Source organism: Parasteatoda tepidariorum, chromosome 3 (assembly GCF_982258835.1).
Source record: "Parasteatoda tepidariorum strain Cologne lab strain chromosome 3, Ptep-v5.0, whole genome shotgun sequence".
NCBI classification, from domain to species: Eukaryota; Metazoa; Arthropoda; class Arachnida; order Araneae; family Theridiidae; genus Parasteatoda; species Parasteatoda tepidariorum.
The window spans coordinates 62,824,544-62,848,104 of record NC_141757.1 but is presented as its reverse complement, the minus strand read 5'-3'; the positions used below and the strand labels follow the sequence as shown (position 1 = coordinate 62,848,104).

General features: G+C 26.6%; 1 protein-coding gene and 1 non-coding gene across 2 annotated transcripts in view; both read left to right on the top strand.

The window, feature by feature from the left end:
• Parp1 (Poly-(ADP-ribose) polymerase) overlaps positions 1-23,561 on the top strand; it is a 53,997-nt gene that overhangs the window by 3,259 nt on the left and 27,177 nt on the right. The window contains exons 2-15 of the mRNA XM_016050164.3: positions 1,652-1,799; positions 4,457-4,560; positions 7,239-7,372; positions 7,487-7,558; positions 8,233-8,311; positions 9,131-9,244; positions 11,575-11,657; positions 12,060-12,182; positions 14,697-14,765; positions 16,436-16,581; positions 20,062-20,210; positions 21,335-21,386; positions 21,487-21,576; positions 22,361-22,493. Of these exons, the coding sequence (XP_015905650.1) occupies positions 1,652-1,799; positions 4,457-4,560; positions 7,239-7,372; positions 7,487-7,558; positions 8,233-8,311; positions 9,131-9,244; positions 11,575-11,657; positions 12,060-12,182; positions 14,697-14,765; positions 16,436-16,581; positions 20,062-20,210; positions 21,335-21,386; positions 21,487-21,576; positions 22,361-22,493 (1,496 nt within the window). The remainder of the gene's footprint in view (positions 1-1,651; positions 1,800-4,456; positions 4,561-7,238; positions 7,373-7,486; positions 7,559-8,232; positions 8,312-9,130; positions 9,245-11,574; positions 11,658-12,059; positions 12,183-14,696; positions 14,766-16,435; positions 16,582-20,061; positions 20,211-21,334; positions 21,387-21,486; positions 21,577-22,360; positions 22,494-23,561) is intronic.
• LOC122269135 (small Cajal body-specific RNA 8) lies at positions 18,151-18,279 on the top strand. The gene has a single exon (XR_006224996.1).

The window sequence follows — 23,561 nt, the reverse complement described above, 5'->3', positions numbered from 1 at the left end:
AAAATAGTCTTTGTCACCGCGGTGACAGCATTACCATAGGCAAGTATTCTCACATATTAAATCGTTATATTGTTAAACCTTGAGCATTGTCTTACATGACTGCTTAAATCAGGTTTCTGATGCATCGGCTAAAACGAGATTCACTCTCGGCAGCTTAAATCAGATTTCTGATGCATCGTCTAAAACGAAAACCACTCTCGGCAGCTTAAATCAGATTTCTGATGCATCGCCTAAAAGGAAATGCATATATCAGCCTGCCGATGTATGCACTAAATCGATATTGCACGATGCATCAATTTATAGCCCAGTCCCAATTAGGATTATTTTCTGATATATAAAACTGAATTATTATAAACTAGCAGTTGCCTGCAGCTCCATCCACATATGTTTTTATTCTTTCTGCGTATAAGGTTTTATTTTGTAACGAAAAAGTATTTTTCTGTGGTAAATTGGTTTCTGGTAAATTAATTGGATTGGTAAATTAATTTGAATTTAATTAATAAATGTATAAAATTAGCATGTGTTTTTTCTTAAGTTTTTCACACTACACTTCACTACAGTTTGAAATTTAAATCTTTCACGGTGAAAAGCACTAAACCAACTGTCAAGAATACATTTAAAGTTGATGAATTACAAAAAATCAATATCAGGTAAACAGGGGGTCCACCAGAAACTGAAAAACATGGCAAATGGTCTACGAGACAAAATAGTTCAGAAACCACCAGGGTTGGCAAGATTTTGCCGCAGGTGGAAAAAACCATGGTAAATACCGGTAAAAACCATCCTGGCAAAAACAGGTTTTTGCCAAGCAAATTGGCAAAAGGTGGCAAAAACCTATATTTTCCAAGATGAGAGGACAAAAACACATTTTTGATACAAAATTATTCCTAAAATTGAAATATATTTTATGAATATAAATAGTTACAAAAAAATTAACTAAATTATTATTCCAGAATTAAATGATAATGTAATAATATATCATTTTAGTAGTTTAAAACATTATTGATTGGAAAATTTGTGATTATTCTCTTTTATCCAGTGAAATGAACTTATTTTAAATTAATATAACTATAATTTAAAGCATAAAATATCTTATCAACATGTGTAGTTAATTATTGTACAAATAATAATATTTTATAATAAATAATAATATTATACAAATAATAATATTTATTTGTAAAAAAACATATTTTAGGATTCTAAAATGAAAGGAGATCAAAAACTTTCAATCTTTTAAAAATTATTACCCTTATATTAATTATTAATATGTTAAAAATAATTTTTTCATGTAATGTATCAAAACTATTATTCCTTATGATTGATTTAAATTTGTTTCAATTATTTTGTAATAATATTTAATCAGCAATTTAGATAATTTGGTTTTTGCCGGTTTTTACCAGTTTTTGCCGGTTTTTACCAGGTTTTTGCCACTGTCCTGGCAAAAACCCCTTTTTGCCGGCAAAAACTCCAACCCTGGAAACCACTGAGTTGGACCTTTCAAGTTGGCCCGTTCTGTGATGTTTTTATTTCTTTATTTCTTTTACTTTCTTACGGGCTGCGGGCCTAGAAGTATTTTTTAGAAAAAATAATCAAGTTATTGATAATGTATGGTCTTTAACAATAATTGTAATGGAATTTTTTTAAAATCCAGTCTCCTCACTTTGATGGTAAAGTGCCTCATTGGCATCATTTTGCATGCTTCTTCAAGAAGAAAACTGCATTGAAAAGTACTAGTGATGTGGCTAATTTTGATAACCTCAGATGGGAAGACCAAGAAAAGTTTAAGAAGCTGATGCAAAGTATGCAAATTTTTTTTCTTTTTTGGTTTTGCTAGCAAGAAGTAAAACCATATTAATCTTAAAACAATTGTCATTTTGTCAATGAGTCTTACAATCTGAGTTTTTGCAATGTTTTTTTGTCTTAACTAATCTAGTTTTTATGTCATCACTTCCTTAAATGACAGAAAGCTCTTTTAGTGTTATCGTGATAGACCTGGGAGATATTTGTATTTCCATATCATGACTTGTCATGCCAACAATTGCCTAAACTCCTCATTGATTTTAAGCTTGTAAAATTAAAAAAAAATATTTATATTGAGGTGTGCCTGTGTATAGTTATACCCTTCAACTAATTGCCATTCTCTGATATTTTTAGTCTCTTGCAGCCAATTCCCGGAAGTTGCCATTATTTTGGCGTTTGATAAGGGAATCTTGTTTTAAAATAAGCTTTTCAAAAATTAAAATAATTCTTAGGGAAGAATAAAATAATTATTTCACAAATAATAAGAAAAAATAAATAAATGTTTCAAATAATCAAACACATGCTTTTACAATCAACAGAAATAATTTAAAAATAAGGAAATTCAATCATTATATTTTATGTTATAATAATGCAACTGAGTTTGGCAAGTTGCTTATTGGATATTACAAAATGATTTTCGTTAGTATAAATCTTTGCATGTATAAAAATAAATTAAAAATAATTAAAACTTTGATCGGAGCAAATTATAATAAGTTTTAATTTTATTAGTTTAAAACAAATATTGTAATGGAAAATTTATCTAGAAAATAGCTTCCAGAACTCACAGCTACTAAAATGATGTGCAGGCTCCTGTTATGGTAGTACATCAACTGCATTGAGATGGTCATCTCATCCTGTGAAAGTATTTTTAATGTTTTAATCTAAAAGGAAATGTTATTATTAAACTGAAACACTGTTCTGTTTCATCTACAAAAACTTTTATCTGATCTTCATCGACGCCGCCGCCCTTATTATTTATATTTGTATACGTTATCACATAAAATTAAAACGTCGTAAAAAGCAAACGTTCTGATTGGTTCAAGTTTGAATGGAGAGAAAAATTGACTGAAGAGTTGCTGGTATTTAAGGCGACCGTGATTTCTTTATCACAAGGGGATTTTCGAGCAATTTTTGTAGAAATTGCTTTTAGAATTTAGGCTCCGCTTATGGTTGCTCTTATTTTCTCTTGTGTGATATAACCATTATAAGAATTTTATAAATCATATAAAATTTACTATGTAGTAACTATACATAATCACTCCTACAAGGGCTGTATACATCTTCTAATTAAAATGTGTAAACAAATTATTTAAATTTTTTATAATACAGGGATGAGATTTTTCCGCTTTTTAGCGGATTTCCGCTTTTTTTACTTTTTCCCCTCAAATTTCAGCCTTTTTATCAAAAACTTTGATTATCTCTAAGTTTCAGTTGTTTCTTTTTTTATAAATATTCGAAAAATTCTTTTTCGAAAAATTCAGCCGTTGAAATAATATAATTATATTTCCGATTTTCAAATATAAACAGAAAATTCAAACTACATAGCTGCCAATCCTTCCACGTGTTTCCTTATTTTAGCTATTTTCTCCGCTTTTACGTGCAGAAGATTAGATTTTCCGCATTTTTACCCACCCGCCAGATAGTTCGTATTTTCGTAATTCAGACATCGCTGCTTCAACTGAGTCTTTTACAAGTTCGGAATTTGCTAACATTCCGAACATTATTATTTCGATTCTTATTTACGAGATTTAAAAATCCAATATTACAATTTGTATTTACGCGTTTTAAAAAAATCTATGTAGTGATTCATATTCACGCGAGTTTAAAATTCAATGTCGTGATTTGTTCATGCGGTTATAATATCAAACATTGATTTTCGCATTTATACGTGATTTTAAAATAAGACATTGCGAAATTTTTATCGTGTGAAGAATAATTATCTAAACAGTTTCTGATTATCATGTAATTTTTTCAAACTAAAATAGCAATTTTTTTCATGTTAAGGAGTTACTATATGTTTCTACTACACAGTTATTGACATGTTTCACAGGGCTCTAGCTAGATTAGATTATAATATGAACATAGTGATTCTAATTGTAGAAGTTTATTTTCTTTTCTAAATTATTTAGAAAGTCATGGTTCTGATTTATTTGTTATAAATCACGTAACAGTATTTATTAAAAGAAAGGGACTTTCAATGTATGTTCTCAGAAGTTTTTATTTGCTAAATCAGGCAGTTCTTCAAGTAATAATTGTTTCGTTTATGTAAACTGAAGAAAAATATAATTTCTAGCTTTATTGGTAATTTTACTTTTTACTAAATGTTAAGTATCGATGTAATCATTTATTTATTATTAAATTAGTACACAATTTTATGTCACCACATAGTTATTTATTGTCTTAAATTGCTGCAATTTATTATTAAACGATTGCAAAATTTACTTGCGTGGAAATTCAGCTTTTTTGCCTTTTGGCCAATCTCATCCCTGATAATACAATTCTTTGTATGTTGTATTTGTATAGTGAAATAGATATCTTATTCCAAGAGCATTATCTATTAAGAAGTAAGTCGTAAATAACTTAAAGTAAACTGGAAGAACATGATATGTTTTGAAATTTTTAGAAATTATGATTCGTCAATTTTTATCTGTTATAGGCACAGAAACGAAAGTAGCAAATGGAGATCTTAGTGATTTTTCAGTAGAATATGCAAAATCAAATCGTGCCACTTGTAGAGGATGTGAAGAAAAAATTAGCAAGGTTTAGTAAAGTTTTTCTGTTATCAATTTATAATTATTTGGATTTATTTTTCTTTTCATGTTTGCTATCTTGTAACAATTTTAATCATTAAAGTTAAAATTTATACAAATATTTCTTTTTCTACATAAGTCCTTATCAGTGTGTGCTTTTAGTGGAGTCATAGGGCTAAACATTTTCTGTCATAAATGTAGATAAAAAGCTAACCATAAATTTTTTTTGATTTTTTTTTATGACATCATAAAGTTCTTATTGTGTTTGTATAGTCCATAGATTTCATAGATTAGTATTATTTTGTGGAATCTCATATGTAATCTTCATCCAAATTATAGACCTAGTAATTCAGTAATAAAAATCACTTATTATTGTTATGCAGTATTAATTTTCAAATAAAGAGCAAGGGGAATTGTATTCTGGAATTCAAGGATTTTTGTGTCATTCCTGTTCTAAAAACTAAGAGCAGATCATGTGATTTCTGTGAATTTTAGGGAATTCCGCTTATCAAAAACTTAAAATCCAAATTTTTTTTTACAGTTTTCGTAATTTAAAATTGAAAATACTTTCGCTGAATCCCTGTTAACGAGATATTTATATTCATGTTATTTTTCCTCCGATTTGATTCTTTTGGTTTTGCAGATTTTTCTTATTTTAAGTATTTTAATCTGTGTCAGAATCCGCTGATATCGCGATTTTAATATTAAACGTATGATTTAATATTCGTGAGATTTGTATTATATTTTTAATATCCAATATCTCGATTCGTTTTTGTGCTAGTTTGTAATCCAATGTTGCAATTTGTATTTACACAATTTTAATATCCAATATTCCAATTCTTATAAGAACTAAGTTCTTTCCTAAATTAATTTCTATAAAGTAGTATTCTTCTTCAGTAGGTAATTCAATTATAAATCTTAGTTCAATAACTTATATTAAATGTGTATGGTATATGAATTGATATTTTGATATCAAGTGTTTATACTTTAAAATTTTCATTGTTCTTCACTTTGTGTCTCTAAGGACTTCTATTAGACTTGATAAAGAATGTCCCTTGCTGTTGCTCAAATTTTTATTTTTATATGCACTAAACTTATATTATTAACAAATCAGAACTAGCAGAACACTTGTTCTTTTGCTTTAATTTTGTTAATAACTTCCTTTTTCTTCTGTAATGTGAAATGACTAATTACTAAACTATTTACTAATTTTAAATAAAATATTAAATCATTGTCTCCCAAGCAAAAACCAATCAGATTATCTTAATTATATTAAGAATATATTAATATAAGATTATATTATGAATATATTAATATAAGATTATATTATGAATGTATTAATATAAGATTATATTATGAATGTATTAATATAAGATTATATTAAGAATATATTAATATAAGATTATATTAAGAATTATATGTTTATATAATCTTTTAAAATATTAGGTGGAGGGAAAGCAAAGCCAAAATATGACAATAGAGAAAACAATAAAAGAGAAAAATGATCTCACCAATTATAAAATTAGGAGGTTTTGTTAAATTTCACATATATACTAATGATTCACATTTTTCAATCAGTTGCACATAGAACTGTGTCTGTAATTTTTTTTATTTCTCGTTTTTCTGCATCATCTCACACTTTATAAAACCATTTTATTTATTTTGGCCTTCAACTTCAATCTATTTAAAATTAGTCAATTCAACATCCAATCAGCTTATGTTTTCTCCCTAAATCTAAGCCTATGGTGAGGCTAGGTAATTTTAGATCCCCACACAAAACTAACATATAGAAAAATATTAGGTCATGCAACCACTGTCTCCATCCCTTACAAATAATATTCTAAATGTTGACAAAAAATCTCTATTCTTGCTACCCCATCTAAAATTATGACGAAGCTAAATAAAAACTGAAGATTTTAAATATACATTAATAAAAATCATAAACTGTAAATATAAACAATTTGTAGTGACCAAACCATTACTATAGAATATATTAATAAAAATCATAAAATGAAAATATAAACAATATGTAGTGACCATACCATTACTATAGAATATATTAAGAACTTTCAATGTAAATTTAAATGTAAAATTTTTTTAGTGCTTTTTTAGGTGCTAATTTTTTGTAAGAGGATATAGCTACACTCTCTGTTAATTTTTTAAATTGGATTCTTAAGTTTATAAAGAATGCCATCTTTTCTTAGGTTGAATTTATTTTATCCCCCCTCTTTCCCTTTTCTATTGTTGCCAACTTGGACTGTTCTGTTATGAACTTCTCTATTACTATAACACGTTCTTCTTTATTTTGTTTCTTTATTTCCTTATATTTTTTATATATTTTTTTTCTTTTTTGTCAGACAAACATTTCAAAGCAGAACTAAATTCTTAAGTAAAAATTATATAATTAAAATGTATTTTTAAAAAAAAATTATTTTGTGCGAAATAGTTTTCCGTCATTGAACTATGTATTCTATAGTTAAATTTCTAACTTGAGATAAAAAATTGAAAATTGTTTCAAAAGGTTTTACAGTTGTAGAAATAAATTGATCAAGGAATTGTGAAACATTTCTTAAATTGTAACATATATCAAAATGTGTGATATTATTGATTAATTTGTGTTGTTGGACATATTCCATACTTCTAAAATCTCCATACTTTGAGGTGATTATTTATTTGTAATTTTTACAGGGTATTATACGTATATCTAAAATTGATAGAGACCGTGCGGAAGCTCAAAGATTTGGACCTGCGCCAGCCTGGCGTCATGTTGATTGCTTTGTCAAAGATCGACAATTGTTGGAATTTACAGATTCTGCTGAAAAGTAAGTTGCTCAGATTCTGCTGCATATTTTTTTAATCTGTACGTGTATATATATAATGCATGTATCTATATGTCTATAAATGTTATAATTTTTTATTCTCACTATTATTTTTAGATTACCTGGTTTCAAGAATTTGTCTGAAGAAGATCAAGCTATGTTAAAAGAAAAACTACCTTCCTCTGGAGTGTGAGTACATTTTATTAGTAAAATAATGTTTTAAGGAAATTATTAGCTTCAATGAATTTTTGTTTGAACTATTATTATACAGCCTTAATAAAATTCACTTTCTCTTTTGATCTTGCTCTCAATATGTTTTCTGAATGTTTCCTTTTTATAATATGATTCAATGAATATGAATATAATTCCATCAAAGAAACAGCAACAGGTAACAATTCTCTAACACCGAGTGTATTACTGTAATCCTTAAAGTAATATTGAAGTCAGCTTGAACCTAATAATTTGTTAAATCTATATCATTTGTTATGTTTTATCTTTCTGTAAAATTTCTATTTGTGGAAATTTTATGGTAACCACCTGTTAATTTTAAGTGCAAATTTATTCCATCAAATAATAATTTTTTTGAATGTTAGTTTAAAGCATACCATACATTTTTATGTTTATAAGTTAAATTTCTTAACCTTGATTGAAAGTATCATTTTATCTCAGCAAAGAATTGTTAGGAATTTTTGTTATAATTTAATGTAATGATTATTTCAAGTAAGAGGTTTTAATATTAATTAAAATGTCTTAATTTATACAAACTTGAAATTCATTCTATTAAATATTATTTATTTGTCATTAGTACTCTAATTAGTTAGGTAAAAAATTGATAGCTTGACTAATATTTTGGTTTATTGTAGAAAGAGAAAAAATGACGATTCAGAAGCAACTTCTTCTAAAGCAAATAAATCTGTTAGAAAAGAAGATAAAATTTTAAAGGTAAAATTTTATAATAAATTTGCAGTGTTTATTTTCATTCCAGTAAACTGTGGCAAACAGCAATGTTTCTTGTTTAAAAAAGTTTTAGAAGTTGTTGAAATTAATTTTTGTTTTTATATTCTTAGGAAAAGTCTTAAATTGAATAAATTTATTGAAGTACCAATAGTTTCTGAATTTTTTCTTATTGTAAAATAAATAAAAAATAAGATTCTCTCAAAATGTGTAAAATTTAAATATAGCTACATCTTGAAAGCAAGCTTTAGCTTATTTGGACCTGATATTTGCTGTAATGGAATGATTATAATAAAATAAAGCAATGTGGTTCCCCCTTTAAAATCTGCTTTTTACTTTACCTCTCTCCTCACCAATAGTAGTATAAGTTCTATTCGGGGGAGCTTTTTAAAGAGGTAAAGAGTGATCTTTCTTGGAATAACAGGGTGTGGGGGCCTTTTTCTGGTCTTGTGGATGAGAGAAGTTTTATTTATTTATTAGCTTATCAATTCTAAAGTTATTAATAGTAAAACCAAACATTAAAGTAGTTAAGTACCGAGCAAAAACATAGACTAAAATCAATAATTATATGACTATTACATCCATTTTATTTCCTACTAAAGTTTCAAGTATTTTTTTACAAATCTAATATCACTCTTGCTGATATCATAATAAAATAAATTGGACTGAAAACATTGTTTAAAAAAAAAAAAAAATTGGGCCGTTGCTTTTTAAAACTCCAAAGTTTTTTTCCTATTTAAAACGTTTTATATGTATTTCTATTTTATATGTTATGAATGTATTTGTAATAGTACTTACTTTTTTCAGCTACAAAACCAACTACTTTTTGAAATGAGAGACAACTTGAAGAATTTTAAAAAGAAAGAGATGGTGGATTTGCTTGAATATAATGACCAGTATATTTGTAAAGGAGAGAGCAGGGTAAGCCTGAATTACCAGTCTTTATTTTCTTCCTCAAATTCAAAATTTTTGACTTATGTACTAAATTGCCTTTTTTCAATTTTTTCTTTTTAATATTTTTACTTACAAAAATACCTGATTTTCCTTTTTTGTTCCATTTTTATTGAATGTTAAAATTTATAACTAGAAAAGAAATACTCTTTACAAACTCTATACTAAAAATAAAACTTTATGATTAATTCATAAAGTTTTATTTTTAGTATAGAGTTTGTAAAGGTTTAGTAAAGGTCAAGTGCCAGCAATTTAGATTTTTCAATGTGGGTTATAAGAGGATCATACAGTGTTTTCATTGCAGAAAAAAAAATGGGAGAGAATTTTTCCCTCTTTCTCAAAAACAGGGTGAGATTTCAAAAAATTAAGTGAGATTTCTAAAAATTAAAAAAAAACACGTATAGACTTGGAAAAAAAAATATTTCTTTAATTAATACATTTTTAACATCTTCTAATTGAATATTTTTGCTGCATCATCATATGGAAAATTTTCTATGTCTACTTTTTCATCAGTTATATTTATTTGGCTGAAAAATATCTGTATTTGTTTAATTTTGACCATTTCTACCGACCTTTGTTTCATTTTCATTTGTTCGTTACGGAGTAGAAGATGTTGCCTTAAGAAGGCATTTGTCCATCTTACATTTGTGCACAAAAAGTGTGAACGTCTTACATGAAGAAACCTTACCTACGGTGAACACGTGGTTGCAGAGTAATATGTTCTGAAAGGGGTTCCGTGTTTCGGGGGGGGGGGGGGGGTATTTTGCTGTTCTCACCGGTTCTGAACAATATGGGTAAATAGGGTAGGTAATAACAAGGACTGATGGTCAAAATAATGAAAGATCAAGGAAGAAAAGAGAAACGTATTTTATTCAAACTGGCAAAAGACGAATTTTCGCTCATTTTGAAATTGATTAATAGAGCGCTCGAACTTCTTGCATTAATAATTTTTATTCCGTGAAGAGTTAAAAATATGCGAGATTCTCGTCCTGTAGTGAAAACACTGATCATACATTAATTAGTTATACACATAAGTTTTGTTTATTGAACTGAGGTGTTATGATAAGTTTTGCTATCTAAGTCTTTCATATTTATAATAATGGTATTTTTTTTTCATGTTGTAGTGTAATCTAATTTCATAAAAGCTTTGTTTCGTGATAATTTAAATATTTATTATATCAAGTCTGACCTGTCAATTCATTAATGCCATGTTATGTCAATCCTCTTGTTTCTATGAAATAATTTTTCAACTGCTACAAAATTATTAATATCTCTGATGCATTGAGTTTGTCTACTTATCTTTGCAAATGCCAAAGTCATCTTGTACAATATGCTTTTATTTATTGGACAATGTTGGGCTCTTTCCTTATGGCAGAATTTTTTCGAGCTATCTGCGATAAAACTCTCTTGCACTAATAACTTTCTGCTAGATACTTTTATTAATAACAAACATATAGGTTATTAATTTAAAATAACAAAAGTGCTGTTTCCAAAAAAAAAAAAAAAAAACTATATTTCTTTTTAGTTGAACATGTAATAATTTTTTATTCTAATATTATGAGTGATATTCTTGCATTTTGTTGAGAGGTTATTTTGTTGCATTTTGTAAATGATCATCACACTAAAAAAATAATTTAAAATCTCGAAATCCGTGATTGTTGAAATAAGATCGACTAAATCATGCGAATCAGACTCCCTGAATGCGTTTTGCTATTAGGTTGTTTTGATAAATGATATGATTTAAAAATTATCAGATTTTAAAACTGTCGGGAAATCAATAGCAACCAAATAATATTGAAATTTGAAAAACTAAGTAAAAATCTGTTTTAATAACTGTCGAAAAACGATCAGCAAAACCTCGCAGATTAATTGTGGAATTGTCATTAATCAAGTGGATTGACAAATTAATTAGTAGTAACTGAAGTGTGTGATTCTGAATTATGCGGTTTGTTATAATGGCTTATTCAAGATTTTAAAAACCACAAGCTTCAAAAATAGCGTAATTACTGGGACTAATTTGTTGTAGTGAAATTGACATTAATTATTGACTTTTTGGTATTTTTTATGGAAAAAAAATTTGCAGTGTTTGTTTACCTTAAAGACCTATTATGCGGAAAAATCTATTTTCTGGACTTGTCCAAGGTCCTGTCAATTCCATTTATGGGACTTTTCAGTATAATACGATCTTTACATACATTTTGTGTGTTAAGAGTATTTTAATAACTAAAATATTAATTAAATTATGTTTTTAAAGTTGCTTAGTTTAAACATTTTTTTTATTTTCATTTTTTGTTTTTTAGATTTTAGATCATTTGTCCGATTGCTTAGTTTTTGGAGCATTAAAAACTTGTCCAGCTTGTAAAAACGCCAAATTACGTTTTAAGTAAGCCTTATAATTTCAGTTAATTCTCTAATAACATATTTCTCTTGTATTTTGTGTCAAAGTTTTGACTTAAATTCAAATAATTTCTGTTAATACTGTGATTCATTCTTCAAAATGTTCTTATTTGTAGCTCTTATCATTACGTAATTCTAATATTTTAGATTATTAAATTTTATTATTTGATATGGGAAACACAAATTAAAATTTTAACATTGACTGTATATTAAATTATTTTAAGAACTTCCTTGGTTAAAATTATCTGTTAATATTTTTAGGTAATGTCCATAACAAAAGAATTGAAATTTTCTTAATCAAAGTTTTTCTTTACTAAGGTGTTTGATTGTTTTATGTTATTTTGTAAATAAGTAACGCTTAATTTGAGTATATCCTGTCTCTTTTTAGATGTGATTCCTATTATTGTCCTGGTAATTTAACAGAGTGGACAAAGTGCCAGTATGAAACTAAATACCCAGAAAGAGAAGCGTTTCATATACCGGATGATTTTAAAGAAACTTATGACTTTTTGTATGTTACTGTTTTTAATTAAATTTTTAAGTTAGTACAGTTTTTAAGTTAAATTTTTTGATGCTGATAAAAATTTTAAAAAATTTTCTGTGCATTGCTATATACGTTTAATAAATTTTAGATAATTTTGACTTATATTATAAGAAAATATTTAATTTTGTTATTAAATTTTATTTCTTTAAATTGGTTCTTATTTATCCTATTTTTAAAAAAAAGAATTTAATTCTTTTTTGGAGTAAATAAAACTTATGTGAATCATTCCACTGCAGATCAATCACTTTTGCCTGATCCCCCTTTCGATTTTAATGAAATATGGTATAACAGGCTCATGCAATTATAATAACTAATTCTGCAAATTTTTGAATTTAAAATTGTCCTAATTATGTGAAGAAAAAAAATTTTCAACAGGAAAAAATATTGCATGTATATAAATGGCTGTATTTTTTTTCCATAGTAAATAAAACTTTTTTAACACCATGACAAAGCTAAGGAATTCACCTTTCAATTGATATCTAATTTGGCCTTCTGATGCTTGGTCAAACTTTGACTTTGTTAAATCTTGAGAAAGCTTCTATTCTTTTGCCAACTCATTCTTCAACTTGGTGTCTCTACATGAAGACTATAAAATTAACAAAAGTGATTGACGTTTTCGTTGTGTGTTTTAACAGGTTGTTTTCATTTCAATTTCAAACCTATACTTTAGTTCTTAATTAATCATGATTTTCTTTATCTTGCAGCATATAATAATTTCAATAAACCGAAATTTAGTTACGCTTCACTTTCTTATTATTCATAGTTTTCTAATCTACCTAAAATATCAGTTATTTTTTTAAGTGCTTTTCTCCTGTAGTAAGTTAACTTTTTTATTTATTCAGTGTTTCTCTACTTATTTACTTTTATTTGATGAAAATAATTTAGCGTAACTTAAAGATGTTTTAAAAATAACAATATTTAACTGTATTTGTTACATTGTTTTTAAAAGTTTATAACCGAAACTATCTTTGAATTTTTGATCTCCTTTTTCATATTTTTGAAAAATAAGGAATTCTGAATAAATTTGTTTTTCTCTCATTTCTGTGATTTGGATTTTAATTTTCAAAATTTTTGCTAAAATGTTTAGTGATATAATTTAATAATAAATAAATAAGAAATGAATAAAAAGGATGCTGGTCATGTGAAATCCATGTCATGTATATTTGTAAATTTATAACAAATATCTTGTTTTTTTTTTTTTTTTCATATAAATTAAATGTTTTAAAATAGTGTAAAAAAAATCCTTAATTACAGTTAGTTACGAAAGTGTACAACATTCTTGTGATAAATCTGTGCATTCTTCCTACACATTCAACAAATGCCACGAGAAAAAAATTAATGTTTTAGTAATTTTTGCATGATGCATTTTTGTAGATATTTAAAGTAAATTCAAGTCATTGCATGCTTTGAGCTAGTGTAAGAAGGTCAAATAGGTTATCAATTGTAAAATCAATTAGCTAATTATTTGATAAAATTATTTTTTAACCTGTTTCTTTTTTAATCAATCAAATTGTCTTGAAAATTAATATTCTAAATAAATCAATTTTAATAAAATATTTTTTTATCATACAAACATGATTAATATGATATGTTGTAAAGTCTGAAATGCACACTTTGAGATATTTAAGGCCAATTCCTTTTGTAATAGTTTTTGAAATTTTCTTTTGCTGCAATTAGAGGAAAATTTAAATCCTTTTTGTGTAAGCCAGTTTGTCATTTTGTGTGTGAATATTTTAGCTTTTCACATGTCCATAACTTGGGCAATTTTTAACTTAAAAATCTAAAAATTTATATAATTACTTCCTTTTTGCCCATTACACCAAATTTCATTAAAATCAAGGGGGTTTGTCTAAAATAAATTGAAATGACTCATGTTTTTTTATGGGATAATTAATCGCATATTGAATATTTTCCTTTTGTCTACTAACTACTCTCGCTGTTAAATATTATCATGACTTGCGGGAAGCGGTCTTTTAATCAATTGATCTAGAATTCTTGCTATTATTTCGATGAAATTATTTCACTAGCCTTGAAAATTAATACCATATGAATTAATACCATATTTTTTACAATACACAAAAGATACTTTTATGATATCACGCACTATGTATTAATCCTTCTTTGGTCTTCGATTGATTATTGTTAAATGTGCAATAGAAGATGAGCATTTACAGGAGTCTTGTCTAGGTTTTCCTGAGAGGTACCTATTTTGCGAAAATTTAAGACATAATTTGTGAAAAATTAAAAATTATATTAAAAAATCAACACAATATGGATTTATCGTTTCTTAAGGGATACAAAAATAAAATTTCAATAAAAAGTATTTTGTAAAACTGCTGTTATTCCTAAAGTTGAATTTGTGAAGGTACCGCTAAACGGTAGTAAATTCGGTCTGGACAGACCCCTGATTTATTATATTTTAAATGTATGTTTTTGTGCTATGTTTTAATTGAAGTAACAATTAGATCCTTTCTTTTGTAGAAAGACATACAAATATATCAAGCGTGAAAGACAATTTCCTGAGGCTTCAAAGACAAACTCAAGTCAAAAGTAAGTTTTGTTTGTATCATGAAAAATATTTCAAAATATTTATTTTATTGACTTGCTGTAGAGGAGTCGTATATAATTTCGGCTCTCTTGTTTTTGAAAAATAATCAATTTTTAGATATATCAATATTAAATACATTTTAGAGAATTTGCATAAATGAATGATATCTTTAAATATTGATATTTTTGAAACTATTCTACAATAGCAATAAGTTAAATACAAAATCGAAGTTACAAATATTTGATATGTTATCCTTTTGTTAAATAGTAGACATCTTATCATTGATCATATTCTCTCAGCATATTTTGTAAATTTTTAATGCCAATGATTTTCTTAGCGCTGCATTAAGCCGCTCTGGGTCTCTGATTGTGGCATGAATTCTTGCAAACGATTTGACAATCTATCCTTAATTATGTAACCAAATTGATTCCTAGGCCATAAGCTATGAGATTTTTTTTTAAAGGAAAGAGATTTTTTTTCTGCCAAAAACTTTCATTTATTGATTAACTCTGACCACTTGGTAACAGTAATCATTAATGATCTTATGAAACTCAAAAAACAAAAAGTGTGTTACTGTTTATCTATAAAAATATATATATATATGTATCATTCATGAAATATTTGTGTCTAAAAAAAAAACAAATTTTTTTTTTTCGTTTGATTTCATGTGTAACTTATTGTAGAAAGCGAAATTTGAATATAGAAACATTTATCTACTAAGCCTGTAAAATTTGAAGAAGAAAAGGAAAAAAAAAAAGCAAAATACAATAACTGTACATTTATATATTTTACATCCTTTTTGTTATATTTTTATCATAATTTTAATTCATTTTATGTATTATAAATATGACTTTTTTTGTGCTTTGCTATTTTACATTACGTGTATAGATATTTAGAGCCTAGTAAATGGCATGCATTTTTATTTTTTGAAACCATCATGTTAATAGGATTAATTTGTCACATATTTATTCAGGATTTAAAATCACATGGATAAAATTTTGTCTCTACTATTTTGTACATGATGCACCCTGTTTTCAAATGCAGGATGTAAGTTATATCTCAACTTTTTTTACCTTCATATCATATACAGCTTTAAGTAGCTGTTAATAAAAATCAAATATCAATTTCAATATTTTTATTTATTTCATTTCTGCATAAACATGTAAATTATATTTAAGGCTTCAAAGGAAGTATTTTAAAAGAATAATTTTAAAAATAAAGGGATCTGCTTGTATTTTTATTTCTTGTTTGCGAAAATCATTTTCATTTAAATAAACATAGTGCCTTCCACATCTGATTGTTATGCTTTAAATTTACAAATGACTCAGTGAATGATCAGTTTTAGAAAAGAATGTTTGTGAACAAAAATTTAAAAATAAAAAGTCAGAAAGAAAGTATTTCTTATATAATAACTGTATAATTTTTTGTTAAACTACTCTATGTTTGAAACTTCAGCTCATTCACTTTCTTATTATTATAGGATCCATTCTTGTAACAGTCAATTTCTCTTTAAATTTTTATTTTTCCTGACTGTAGAAGGGAATATTATAAGAAAAAGAAATAATATTTTCTTTTTGTCTTCCTATTTTTTTATTTTTAAATTTTATGAAAATCTTAATTTGTTCCATTCTTGGTGACTTACAGTTCTGCGAATTAATTATTTTTATTGAAGGTCATTGCCCTTGGATGGCCTTAAAATATTTCTCATCGGGAAATTGAAACTTCCTAAAGATATGGTCACTAAAAAAATAGAGGAGTTAGGTGCAGCAGTAGCTACAAAACTTGATAAAACGGTTCAACTATGCATTACAACCAAAGGTAATTTTTTTTTATCGTTTCTTTTTCTTTATATAATCTATAACTATATATACTTTGATTTACTTAATGTCTAAGTAAACATTTTTAACTTAGTATTTATTTAAGAAAAATGTCATTTAAAATTTAATTGTATATTCTGATTTTGTATTTTATTGCTGTATTTTTCTTCTTCTAATAGTCAATATTTTAACCTCTTATATGTGTAATGTTTACCTGTAAATTAATATGCAAAAACTTTAAGATACAATTACTTTGAGTCTTACATTAACCCAAGGTATTAAACAATAATTAGCTGAATTGTATTAAAAGAAACCATTAATATTTAAATAGAGTTTAAGTGTTTCTCTTAAGGTTTTTCCCTTACCTTAAAAAAATCTCAAATTAAGAGTTTTTGAGGTGTTAAGGTTGATTTGAAGTTTGTTTTAAGTTGATTTCAAAAGCAACTTTACAAAATCAACCTTCCAAGATGTTTTATTAATATTTGATGTAGTTTTGAGGTTAATGGACATCTTCAGAGCAACTTGCTTAGGGAGGTTGTTTTTTAGGTGTACAGGTTATTTTTTTTCTACTTTTCAAGCAAATAAGTATATTTGGGGTGCGAATAATTTCATTCAATCCCAACTAAAAGTATCACTAAGCTATATATGAGCATACCCTCCAACTGCTACGGAAATTCCGTAGTTTCAGAAATCTTCTTTTCAGACGGTAGCAAAATTAATGTCTTAATATATAAAAAAAATTAATTTTAGCGTAACTTTTCCACTATTACTTATAAAAGTGCAGGCCATATGGCTAGATTCTTAAGTTCTGATAAAAGTTTTATGAGAGATCCATTTGCTTTAAAAATTTCTACTTTGGTTCGCTACCACTAGAAAGAATTATTTTCAAAATCCTCATAAGTTGGAGGGTATGTATGAGGTTGATTTTAAACAATGCAAACGTGATTGAAATTGAGGTTTATTAATGAGGTTATTTTTGGTGTAAAACAGAACCTCATTTTCTACCTCAGATGTGTTATTTACAACTGTCATCCTCAAAAACACCTTATTTTTTTTATAAGGGTTTGAACATAGTAATTGTTCTATAACAGGGTGGCAATGGAATAGGGGAAAGTCAGGAAATTAGTTGATCTGGAATATTAGAGAATTCAGTTAAAATATCGAAAAAGTCACGAAAAATTAATAAGTGTTTTGGGGTACTTAAATGTCAAATTTTGTTTTTCAAAAACAAATTTGTCTTAATTTTTTTTTATTTTTCTCAAGTAGCAAATATAAGTGTTTTTTTTTTTTTTTTTTAAAATTTTTTTTTATGTATAGCAACAAAAAGGCATAACTGGAAAATTAAAACATAATTAATAGCAATTTCAATCAATAAATTCAATTACAGGGAAATTTTTCTTCGAGTGTGGCATTTTGATTTTCTTAAGGATTCATTGTAGAATTCAATTGTAGTATTTAATCAGTTAGTAGGATCTCAATTGAGTAGAAAATTGATTCAACTGAATTTTCAGTTTATTATTTGTTTATTTTTTTTTAGTATAAAGATTTATAACCCTGATAGCTTTGAGGTTGGATGTTCATTATGCATGTTCTGCAGAGATAATCAGAAAATGCTTTATTCACATCCATAAATTACATGCTTTCTGATGACTGTAATGTGTGTAGTGCTCACTTACAGACAGATACGAAGCATACAATAATTCATTTTCTATAAGTTATATTGCAATACTTAACTGAAATTTTCCTTGTTAATTCTTACAAATTTAAAAATTTTTAGTATAAACTTTTCTCATTTCTTATTCATTTCAGATTTCTCTGAAATATATTTTATCTCATATATATGTATCTATACATAATGACTTTACCTTAATACCTGCATGAATTAATTTTATAACTCTTGTTTAAAAAAAAATCTGAAACATATTGATAAAAAACTTTCTAAAGAAAAAAGTACATGAAAGATTTCTTCTTTAACACTAATGCTCAATACTATCTCGATCTACTTTGTCGGTCAATTACCCTAACCTTTACTTTAAAAATTTATATGTTGTCGAGCCACATGGTACAGGATTTTCCTTTACTGTTTATCCTATCCTTTGCTTTCTTTCTTTCTTTTTTTTTTTTGAAAGGTTATTAAAACAGTTCAATTAATAAAAATTTAAGTGTTTGATTGTAAATATTTTAAAATGGAGCTCATTTCTTATCTTTTATTGCTTTCAGATTTCTGATGGAGGTTTTTGTGGAATTTAAAAAGTTTTGTAACTCTTACTGTATGAAAATGTTTTAATCGAACTGTATTTTGAGGTTGATTAAGTTTTTTTTTTTAATGTTGCGAAAACTAGGAAGCTAAGGAATTCAAGTTTTATAATACTTCTACAATATTGCGGAATTGATTTTTTTTTAAAAAAAATTTAAGCATATATACTTACTATAAACTACTGCTTTGAAATTTATTTGAATCCTTTAACTTAACTAAAAATATCTTTACTGTCTTCACTTTAAGTATTTGTAAAGCATAAATATCAAATGCAGCTGTTATACATGCTAAGCCCTTTGGCTGATTCACTACTGGGGTTAAATATGTGTGTTAATTACTTCGCTTGACAATTTCCATTGATTAAATGACATAAGGGAAAATTAGTTTTGAGATGAGAAAGCAACTCTTTATCTAAAGGTGCATTAATGTTGTTTAGAAGTTATAACACACTTTTCACTAATAATGTTTATCAATAGTTGTTATCAGAGCTAGGATGTTAATGATAAATGAATTTCTTGCTTTTTTTTTTCTCATTTAATGTATTTCACAAAGGAGTATCATTTTTTGCAGTTTGTAACTTTTTACCAGTTTATTCAATAATTATTATTATTTTTTTTACGATTATTAAATGCTATTTTATATTAAGGTTTTTTTAATTAATTATTTTTCTTTATAAATTATTATAATTTTTGAATAAATCTTGTCGTTTTCAATATCCCCAGTAACCAGTGTTGAAGTTCTACAGACTTTATCGGAATATAAAAACTAGTTTTTGAATAATAAGTAATCTAGTAATTTTAAAAGTATCAAAAAACCTTTTGATAGTACAACACAATTCTGATGTTTTTAAAGATTGTAACGGGAAATTAAATAAATACTTTTTTTTATCTCTATCAGGCATTTACCTTTTATTTATTGCATATTTATTTACTATTTTATTATTTATTGAATTTATAAATTTTAAATAAATAAATATATATATATAGAGAGAGAGAGAAACATATAATTAGAAGGAAAAAAATTTTGTTTGAAAACTTCTTTTTAGAAGCTTTTATGGTCATTATTTTTTTAATTTAAGGTCATATTTGATAGTGTTCACAGACCTTTTTTTTGTATGCATCTTTTAAGAGAATTTTAAAAATAAATTTAGGTTATTTAATATAAATGTTATAATCAAGTGCAGTTTTTGTGGATTAACTAAGTTTATAATTGCTTTCATTTTAGGGGAAGTAGATAAAGATGCAAAACAAGTGATTAAAGCAAGTTGTGAAGACATTCATGTGGTATCTCTTGACTTCTTGGAAGCAATAAAGAAAGGTTCCTCTATTCCTCATGCAATTGAAGAAAATAAGTTGTGCACTTGGGGTGGAGATGTAAGTTCAATTGTGTTTTCTGAACATTTATATTTTTAATGAAACTAGAGAGCAAAATTAATGGTGCCCCTGGCCGACTAAATAAATGACTAAAATAAAATTGTCTGCCAATTTCCACTTATTTTTCAATGAAAATACATCCCATTTGTTTTTTAATATGTTCTCTGAAAATTACTTTAAAAAGTGGCCAGTTAAATTCTCCATCTGGCCTGATGCAAAATTTTTCTAAATTTACCCTATATCTGCTGAAATAACATTTAATTGGGGACTACTTTCTAACTGTGAAATTAATTGAACCCTGTTTTATTTTGTTACATAGTATTTTTCTGTTTTGCAATTTTAAGAAAGATGATCATTTATAAAAAAACTCTTCTCTTAATTTGTAAACAAATTCTTTCTATTAATGTATCATTTTTAGATAAATAAAATTAACTTTGTCCTTTCCCTTTTTCAATTCAGATTTAAGGTCAAATTTAATTTGTATTCACTGACTGCATATTGCTTTTTTTTTTGTTGAAAAATTAAAATAATTAAGAATTTTGTGTCAAAACACTATCTTCATTTTTCATTATTGTATGTATTTGATTTGCTAATATTAGTTTTTTGTTGTCTGTTATGGTGAGAGTAATATATGGTGATGATGGGAGTTATATATCTGGATATATTATCTCATGATGGGGGTAATATATCTGGAAAACTCTAGTACTAAAAGTCTCTAATATCGAGGTAGTTTTGGACCTTTAAAACAAAAGAACTAATGGTTTATTTTTCTACAAAATGTTTGTTGTTCTATCAATAAAATAAATTTTTTATTTTGTTTCATTTTGAATTACTTTTTTAGACAAAATGCTCTTATGATGAGTATGGTTTCTAGCCCTGTTTGATTTTTCCTCTTTAAAAGTGGAATATTATAAATCTTCCTGAAGTTTGACTCAGTATAGTCACACAGTGCTGTTCAGCTCACATTCAATTTAACATACTATAAATGCCATTAGATGTTTTTTTATTAACACTATGAGGATTTAGTGAGGATAATTACTTAAGTATTTCTAATGTTTTATATGATGAATGCTTTTAAACATTTTTTGAACCATTCATTTAATTGTGTTATATTAAATTTTTAGCCAATTCTGAAGTTTGGAATTAAAAAAGAGAAAAAAGAAACTAATTCAAAAGGTAAAAAAAAAAAAAAAGAACTTTGCATGTTATGAAACAATTATATTATCAATGGTTTTCTTGCTGTTTATTAATATTTTTTGGATGAAATGTATTACAGTTACTGAAGAATTAGAAAAAGTTTATAAAAGTGCACCCCAGAAAATGAAAGTTACTGTCAAAGGTGCAGCTGCAGTTGACCCTGATAGTGGTATGAAGGTTTTCAAAATTTATTCATATATTGTTTTAGTTTTGAGTGTATTTCTATGAACTATGTTATAAATCTTGATAAAAGATTTGATTTCTCTTTATAAATAACTTGTTTTATTGACAATGTATGTTAACAGAATGAAAAATAGATAAGTTATGAAAATGCGTTGTTAGTTTATTACTCTCTTTCTTGAAAACTCAAAAAGTGAAGTTTACTCTTAATTTGAGTAACATTAGTACTTGTGTTAAATTTATTATTTGAAATAAATTGAGAGTTTTATTAATTTATTACTGTTTGACATTTAGTGAGTAAACTATCCATTCCTTCTAACTCATAAAATTGCTTTCTTACGGACTAGTAAAATTAGGGAAAGGTTTGCGATTTGCTTAATTGAGTTATGAACAAAAGAAGGTATAATTAGTGCTTAGGCAAACCGCTTATACCATATTTAATTATATATAAAAAATCTTTTGTGAGGTGCAAAAGTAATTAGAAAAATTTTAAAAAATTTTTTAAGCGTAAGGGTTAAACTTCTAATCTTTATTTTCTTAATATTTAAAAAAACAAGCAAACTAAATTTCATTATTTTTTTTAATTTTGTAGCGTTAAGCAAGCAATTTGAAGTATTTGTCATATTGTCTAAATTGTAAATCATTTTTATTATCATTGTCTCATATGGATAATTGAGGTTCTAATTTATATAAAAATGTACATATGTGAACAATTTTTTGTATGTTATTTATTTTGACGATGTTTTACTGATCAAATGTTAAAAATTACATAGGTCTGGAAAATAAAGCCCATGTTTATCAGAAAAAAGATAGTATCTATAATGCTGTTCTTGGAGCAGTTGATGTTCTCAAAGGTTCTAATTCCTATTACAAACTACAAATATTAGAATCCAACTCAAAATCAAAGTATGTTTACTTTTTATTAAATATATTTTTTTTTGTAGTGTGTTTAAGCTTTATATAAGGTAACCAATAAAGCTCTTGCCATTTTTGCTTAGCCATTAAAATGAATGAATTGAGGGTAGGTAAATCAATAAAGCTTAACCCCGACTCGCCCCGTCAGGAGGCATCCCGGGAAATGTTGTTTATGGTTTCAAACATGCCAGTTTCACCTCGCACTGCTATCAATGGTCACTCTTACAGCAGTGAAGAGAAATAGAATTATTGAAGGAACTCGTTCAATGCTATTTGCTTTACAACCTCAAAGTAGACTTATCAGAACTGCATTGAGTCACTGAATATGTCAAATTTGAAACATAGGTTGCCATCTCAGAATACTGTCCCTCTATGCACCCTTGCAAGATTATGCATTGTTGTCAAGTGATTCACTAGGAGCTGCTACTAAAGGGTCACTGCAGACCTCACAGTGTGTGCAACAAGCTTTGCAACAGAAGAAACATGCACTGATCAGGGTGGCCACCCACCTGGAAAACCTGGAATTATCAGGGAATTTTTTTTATACTGGAAAAAACCTGGAAAAATCAGGGAAATATGGATAAAAACCTGGAAATTTTAAAGAAAAGCTGGAAATTTTTTATTATATATTTTTTTAATTTCACTAATTTAAATTATTTGCTAATTTTCTTAATTTAAATTGTTTCATCCATTATACCCACATTTTTTAGACGGAAATGTATCTCCAAACAGTTAAAATATCATCAACTTACTTTGCTTTCATCAAAATTTGCTCCATTATAACCCTGTTAAACTAGAATACAACATAAAATTCTCCCATGGTTGCTAAGCAAATGTCTTTGATCTCTATGCAGACTGTGCAATTTAGGAAAGGCAAAGATTATGGTGGATGTGGAGGACGGGGTTAGGATTCGGTTTTTAAATTCTGTCCGTGTTCACACAATGATTCAAGTTTGTTCGCAATTGAGAGTGGTAATTTTTTTCTATTTTGACAAAATGAGTGAAAATGTTTTTGTAATTTTAACTTTATTAAATTCTCTAAAAATTAGTTGGTTATAA